This window comes from Macrosteles quadrilineatus, unplaced genomic scaffold (assembly GCF_028750875.1).
Source record: "Macrosteles quadrilineatus isolate MER2022 unplaced genomic scaffold, UCM_ALF_1.0 Scaffold_4__1_contigs__length_99947679, whole genome shotgun sequence".
In the NCBI taxonomy this organism is placed as follows: domain Eukaryota; kingdom Metazoa; phylum Arthropoda; class Insecta; order Hemiptera; family Cicadellidae; genus Macrosteles; species Macrosteles quadrilineatus.
The window spans coordinates 21,341,049-21,348,661 of record NW_026542597.1 but is presented as its reverse complement, the minus strand read 5'-3'; the positions used below and the strand labels follow the sequence as shown (position 1 = coordinate 21,348,661).

At 35.6% G+C, this 7,613-nt stretch overlaps 1 protein-coding gene across 4 annotated transcripts in view; it reads right to left on the bottom strand.

Moving 5' to 3' along the window:
- Positions 1-591: 591 nt before the first annotated feature.
- LOC128992621 (uncharacterized) overlaps positions 592-7,613 on the bottom strand; it is a 33,182-nt gene continuing 26,160 nt past the window's right edge. Inside the window, exons 2-7 of one of the 4 annotated variants that reach the window (XM_054416287.1) lie at positions 6,898-7,168; positions 5,586-5,866; positions 3,838-3,921; positions 2,644-2,808; positions 1,754-1,977; positions 592-975 (exon numbers count right to left, since the gene is read on the bottom strand). In XM_054416287.1, coding sequence (XP_054272262.1) covers positions 858-975; positions 1,754-1,977; positions 2,644-2,808; positions 3,838-3,921; positions 5,586-5,866; positions 6,898-7,168 — 1,143 coding nt within the window. In that variant the 3' untranslated portion in view covers positions 592-857. The remainder of the gene's footprint in view (positions 976-1,753; positions 1,978-2,643; positions 2,809-3,837; positions 3,922-5,585; positions 5,867-6,897; positions 7,169-7,613) is intronic. The other 3 variants (XM_054416288.1, XM_054416289.1, XM_054416290.1) reach the window with 3 other exon arrangements.

Below are 7,613 nucleotides of genomic sequence, written 5' to 3'. Positions count from 1 at the left end.
TACTGGTCAATTTTGGAAATTGTTATGTACCTGATTTTGAAAATCAGCACCATAGCTCACATCAACTATAAGTAATTAAGCTTTTAGCTTTTAAATGTAGTTTTAGAAATTTTAAAGACTTTTATACTAAAGCAGCAATTATTTCATTTCTTTATCATCATTTTTTCATTTTTTATAATTTTTTCATCACTCTTTATTTTTTTTTGTAATAAAATGTAATTGTTTTAAATATTAACGACAATACTGATCACATTATTGATAAGGATATTAGAAATAAACTAATTTTCACCGGGTTTAAAAACTCAAAAACATATCTTTGTGAAATTATTGCTGTGCTCTGTAAAAAAAATTACTGTAGGTACTTTATGTAACAGAAGTAGGTAGATTTTATAAATATTTCATATTGTTTAAAAGGGTTTAATCAATGTAATTTGTTTAGTAATGAATTTTTAATGAGACCTGAAGGAGCAAAGGTTTGAATTTCTTATCAGCAGTGCTCTTCTGGCTCTCCAGGGCCCAAAAGTTATACAAATTATAAAATCTTGAGTATTTATAATTTATTTTTACTCAGGGAGATAAACAAGGCAGATAAAGTTTTTTTATAACTTTATTTCAAATTTCCATAGGAAATTGAATTAATTTAACATTGATACATACACAGTACAAAAATAATGAAATCTTACAACTGCAATGGATCTGATTATGAGGTACATTTTAAATATGACAGTGATCAAATTATAGTTGTGTGACTTTTTACACAGTTTTGGCACCAGTACCACAAAGGTACCTCTCGCTCACTTTCCGCGTATGAAGTAAGCATTTCATTGATTTGTTGAATAAGTCTTTTAGTTCACTCTTTAGTTTCTGTATTGAGTGTTTTGCACAGGTTTTCTAGCTCGGTTCTTCACCATCTTGTTAAGGTCGATTGTCTCGCCGCTGGGTAGAACGTACTTGTTTTCTGCGTAGTCAATGTATCTGCAAAAACAGTCAAAAAGCTCAGTAGAGTTTAATGGAAACGGTTTAAAATGCTGATTAAAATTACAAAAGCTGATTAAAATGTTTGGTAGAGTATGGAAATTGTTTTAATGTCAAGACTCATTAGGTAAATTAATTAATGTGTGATTGAACATATGTCCTTCAATAATTTTTAATATTTTGGAGAATGTGAAGACAATTTTAAGCCTTTTGTGTGTGTGGTGATTTGGTTGGGTGCGTTGATACCTCCTACATTAATTAATTTACCAATTATCACAACTAATTAAAACAGTTTTGTAAACTACAGCTTTTCATTTGAATGTTAGCAAAAAAGTAAAAGTAAAGTGCTACTTGCAAAATTAACCCTTAAACATAATTAGTTTTGACACACTCACGTTTAACCATAAATCGTAACATACGTGTAACACATAAAATTTACTACAGTAGCATTAAATGACTCAAATTTTATAGCATAAGATTTCCTTTTAGCATAAGAACCAGTTTTAGAAGCTCAGTCACAGTTTTGAAATGACACATACACATTCTTAATCTTATCTAACGAATAATACATTTTTGTAAAATCTTGCAAAATTTGTAACCTTGTGCCATATTAGTTGAGTGTAATGAAATAAAGTAAAAAATGTATAACTTGTACGGTTTCATTAATTTCTATTCATGCCTGCCTAGTAGATATTATCTATTAAATGAGGACCTCTCCTAACAAAGTTTTTTCCATGACTGTGCTATAGAACTACTGGAAGTTGCAAACACTACTTACCCTTCGCTAGCCTGATTCTGGCTGTCCTTTTCCTTCTCCCTGTCACAAGGGATGCCGGTGCTGTAAGTGTACTCACGACGAGTGCCATCTGGGTCGATGTAGCCGTACTTGCCGTAAGTCACACAATCTGTGCCGATTGTCTCTTCCTTGAAGGAGCCGTCGTCGTTCTCATAGCCCCAAGTGATGCTGCCATCTTCGTTCTCCTCTCGGTATCTCCTCAAAACCTGCAAAATGAGTTGATCAGTAGTTACCCGAGTGGAAGTTTTGAGATTGTCTGTGATATCTTGGTATAAGCTTTGTTCTTTAGTTTGACGGTTGAATGATAAATGATGGGGTTTCAAGAGAGTTAGCGACAGCAAAATTTAGTGATGGGCTAGCCTCTGGATCAAGATAATGCAAATATAAAAGGTTTAATTTGCCTGTTGCGTCGGAATATAGAAGATCGTATCTTAACGTTCCTACAACCTGAAGATGTGCTCACTTAGCAGCACAAAACGGCCGTAGTTATTTTATAACTTAAGGATCAATTGACACAACAGGTAAATTAAACCTTTTATATTCAGTAAAATTTAGCTTTCCGTTAGGATAGAGGTTACTCAGCTTGGGCTCCTCCTATGACTGTGGTGCTTCGTAGCAATCAGCCAGCTTTGGGTCCAAAAAGTTAAATAATACAGACACATTTTTATTTATCCAAAAGGCGATCTGTCTCTTTGTTTTATTGTATTGTGAGATGGGAGGACTCGTGGTCCGAGCACGTCAACTGAAGCTTATTGTGCATTTTTTGTTTTATAGACAGGTGGACTTACATCTTATAGGGAAAGCTTCAAACCGTGGTAAGATTATATATACTTTGAAAATGTATCACATGCAAAATAACACTTCTTGCTGACCTGAGCAACTGGTTTCCTGGGCCGCTGGGCCTTGTTGGGCTTCTCGTAGTCTTGTTTGGCGGGGCTGGTATACAAAGGCTTCTGCGGGGCCCTCACTACTGACTGGGCTCTGTTGTATTGTCTGTTAAACTGTTGCTCCTCCGCTACAGGGGTGGGCCTTGCCTGCTGAGACAAAATAAACATGTGTTAGTTCTTATGAAAGTACCTTGATTAGTTTCAGTTGAAATTCGGCAATACATAAAAGGAGTAGGACTGTATTTAATGAGGATTTTTAAAGTGTTTCCGCTTTACTCACTGACATTGAATCCCATAACACTTTGCTCTTGGTTGACTTGACTTATGTTTTTACGCAAATAAGAGTCTGAACTGTTTCAACATTGTCTGCTGTTTGCTTGGTCAGTGCCTTTGGCAAGTTCAACTAGGAGCTCAACAGCCCACAGGGGAGATATATTTCTGTTTCAGATTTGCTCACTAGCTGCAAGGCCCCACTTGGGACCATGCATAGTGTAAACCATACCACTTAAAAAACCGTGCTTTTTACAGTGTTTTAACAGTGTTTTTTGTAGTGTTGTTGAGCTTTCAAGCTCTTAGTGGTTTTTATGTTAGACAATAAAGCTAGCCAATCAATTTAGACAATCTAAAATACTCTTTACTGCAAAGAGCTTAAACTCCCTCCTGTGTTTTCAAACAGTTTTTACACTGATGTATAGCAATTAAATCACTTTAAACTGAAACAATAGCATAAACTATTTAATGTTTCCATTTTGTATTAATTTTTTAGTATCTGAAAAATAATTATTGTATCTCCGCTGTTTTTACATCAGTTTTAAAATTTGACACTCATCTTAAATGTGTTTTTAAATCCTATTAATCCTGAAAATTACTTAAAATAGAATAATGTAAAAATTTCAATTTTTTTATCCTAATTCCTACTTAAATATTTTTTTACAGCAATTCAATCCACATTCAATCCAAAGCATACAGAAATGTTATTCTATGTTTCTGATCATTGATGATTTATTTAAAATTGTATTGTCAACTGTTAATAAAACTCTTTACCAACAATAAAAAACAAGATTACAAAATTAAATATCACTTTATAAATTTATTAGGAGTGTATTTTTCACATTTATTTATGTTATACCAATAGTAGTTATTATTTATAATCTGTAATGTTGTGTGTCTAAGATTTACTTTGGTCCTGGAAGTATATTGGTTCCTGCTGTACTGTCTCAGACTTTCGTCATCGTCTGGTAGAATGGACGGAGCTGGCCTTGGCTAATGAAACAAATTTAAAATTTAAAATCAAAATATTTGTTTCCTATTTGTAACATTTTATTATTTTCCCCCACCTACCCCCAGTTAGCCAGATGTACAGACATTTTAGTAGTTATGAGTTATAGTTAGTAGCATTTGCAATTTCATATTTACAACTGAAATATTTAGTTTTATCTTTTGTCTGAATGTTATCTATTTCTTACAATCATACCCTAGTATTTAGTTCCCAATTTATATACAGCAACCATATTTTATTTTATTTTAGTGTGCATTTCAGGTATTTTATAAATAGTGTAAAATAGATTAAATATATTAGTCATCCTAAAAGTATAAGCACCATGTTAGTCCTTGACCGTACTGTTTTAGGGTTATATTTCTGTACAATTTTCTATTTATTTATAATGTAACACTTACTTACTTAATAATGTAACTTTTACTTACAAAAAAAAAAAAAAAAAAAAATGGTCAAACTGTTTTTTTATTTACACTGTTTAAAGCTGAGTTATACTAGAAGTACATGCTCACTAAAATTTACATATAGGATGTAAATATAATTGTTAGTAGTTTCCCTCAAGATATGTACATTAAAACCAAAAATACATAATAAGTTTGTATAATTTCTAATATGCATATAAGCGGCCGTAATATGTATACATAAATGTTTACATAGCTGAGCGCATATAAATTCTATCTATAGATGCACCTCAAGAGTTCATGTCTACTGTACACAAATATTTGTTTACAATAAATGAACTCTTCTGATGCCATTGATTTTTTTTCAAGAGGTAACTTAAGAATAAATTGTAATCATATTTTTGTTAAAATATTCCTAGTTTACAACTAGATTATATAATTGACTATTCACTATAATATAGTAATTTCATATGTATACCATGGAAAAATTATATATAAAATAGCTTGATAGTTTTTTTTTCAGGGGAACTTCAATACAGAATATACATTTAAGAAAATATTAAATCTAGTATGCAGCTTTCAAAAGCCATTACATATCAAGCAAATTTGAATAAAATAATAAATACTATGATTTTGATACAACTTTTAGTTTCATATTTGAAATCACCTCATTAATTACTTAAGAAGACCTGCATAAAAAACTAACATTTTACATACTTGATTAAATATTTATCCAAATATGACCGAAATAAAAGGAAACTTACACTTCAACCCACACTCAGATAAATAACATTATAATTTATACTCTATAAGGGGAGCAAAACTCTTGGTTGGTTAGTTAGAAGAAACATAACAATGTGTTTTTTATTTTAAAAGCCTACAGTAAAAGAAAAGTTGACAAGCAATCCACTTGCTTTAGTTCAATGTCATTCTATGAAGGATAACATTAGAGGCAATATTTCTTTAAATTTCTCCTCAGCCACAGAGAGGTAAGGTGCTGAGAAAACTTGCTTATGAGACGACCATGCGCTTTCAGCTGTGGTATGCTGGGACATAGTCTTCCTCCACCGTGAGCATTGTAGTATGAGTGAGAGGGGTTGGTGTTGGATTTTGCCCTAGACACCAGCGAATAGTTCTAGACACCACTTAAGTGTACAATTGAACGTTCAACGTTTTCTTTGTACCTTAATTACTTCTCCGTGTGGTAACTAAAATATGTTGATAAAAGTCAAAAACCGTAACCATTTTACCTGTTGCCTGGGTGGCGAAACAAAGTTAAGCTCAGGAGCGGGTGTAGGCAACAACGCAGGCCTCTCGGGGCGGAACGCAGGTCGCTGTGGTGCGGGGGGTGGCGGTGGGGGAGGAGGTGGTGTCGTAGGGTTAGGAGCGGCAGAGAAGTTGTTAACCTCCTCCTCGTAGTCGTCCTCCGTCTCCTCTATTACTGGTCTGATGGGAGCATCCTCCTGTGGGCTGAAAGACTGTGGTCGCTGCTGCAGCGTTGTGAATGTGGGAGAGAAGAACTGCTGCGGCGCTGCAACATTCACCAGGCTAGAGTACTTGTGTTTATGAAAGTGTAAATAGCAGTGAATGTAATATACTGAATGGTTTGGTTAATACTTGATCACTGGCTATGAAGTAGTCCTGGCTTCATTACACAGTCCAAAGATGCTGTCCAGGAAAGCAGTTAAGTTACCCATGTTCAGTAAAAGAATTTACATGATGTTTCCAAAGTAGGTTCTCATTCCTTTTCAATCCCTAATAACTGCAATAATGGATCATTCAGTTGGTTTGAGGTTAGGGCTTGGGACTCTATTCGGGATCATGTTAAACTATTTCCAATCATTGCAGGTAGTAGCGTATCAGTGCCATCAACTAGTGATTTGGTTCCCAACTTAAATCAGAATACTACCTACAAATTATTTTGAGACTAAGGCATAATATTGTAAAAATAAATTCCAAGACTTTTGTGATACTTGCTCTGTTACCTATTACGTAAACATAATTAAATTGTATTCAGAATTGTATCAGGGCCGTTTCAGTAAATGGGTCCGGCGGGCTTGGGCCCAGGGGCACAAGAGGTTTTGGGGGTACAAGGAAGAGAAAAATTACCCTGCATGGAAGAACAGAGGTTGGGCAGTTATCTTTCAGGGGGCCATAGTGTGTCTCATGGAAACTGCCAGCCTGCATTGTACACTTAAAAATGAGATAATCATAAAAATATGCACTTCAAAGTCAATAACTATAATCATGTTTTTACAGCAATGCAATATAATACATTTCTGAGAATTATAACATATCACAGACAGTAATAGGTTTCAGCATTGACTATTGGATAGTCAAAGGTTTCAGTCTGTAGACCTAGTTTTTAGTGTTTTTGTAATATATGGCTACACCGTTAATGACTCTTATGTGTCGGGCATCCCTTTCTTTACTCTTGGTTAGTGAAGAAGCCTTAATTACTTTTTGTTTAACAATTAAGAATGTTTACTCCATTAATTCCTACTGGTACTAAGACAGAGAAATGCAGTTAACGTAAACTTTATGTTTCTGTCCGGTACTCACGAGGGGTTGATGCCAGCGTAGGTTGAGGTGAGGGCTGCGGAGGCAGTCTCCCTGCACGACCGTTGCTGGGTCTAGACCTCAGTCTGAGAGGTGGCGCAGGTGTAGCCTCCACCTGTGGGGCCAGCTGCTGCCTGCGGGCCTGTAGTCTAGCCACTGGACGTCGGGGCGCCGAGGGGGCAGGTCCTAGTGGCACTGCTCCGGGGATCAACAGTCTGGGAGGCGCAGGACCATAGTCATCTGAGAACTGACAGTTCACCACTGCCACCACGACCTGCGGAAGATCAGACTTAGTAAACCATAGACATACAGAGTTAGTTACTGCAGAGAGAAGTAAGATACAGAGGAAACACGAGCAAGACTGTGCGCTTCCAGCTCTGGTATGTTGTGCTGGAAATAGGGCATTCACTTGTAACGAGCAAGGAAGAGCCCGAACGAACGCCGAGCAATGTGCTGCAAAATTCCTAAGGCACAAAGTCTTCCTCCACCGTGAGCGTTGTAGTAGATGAGGTCGAGGGGCGTGGTGTTGTACTTTGTCCCAGACACCAGCACTAGAGCTAGACCCCACTAAGGTGTACCATTTAAAAAAATGGTGGCAAAAAAGCTCAAAAGTGACTTACTGTACTGTTGTATACTAATCTGAACTGTTTAGAAAGGTGCTATAAAATTGAAATTTTCCAAGGATGTATTATGTAATTTAATAAAGCACTACCAACCCA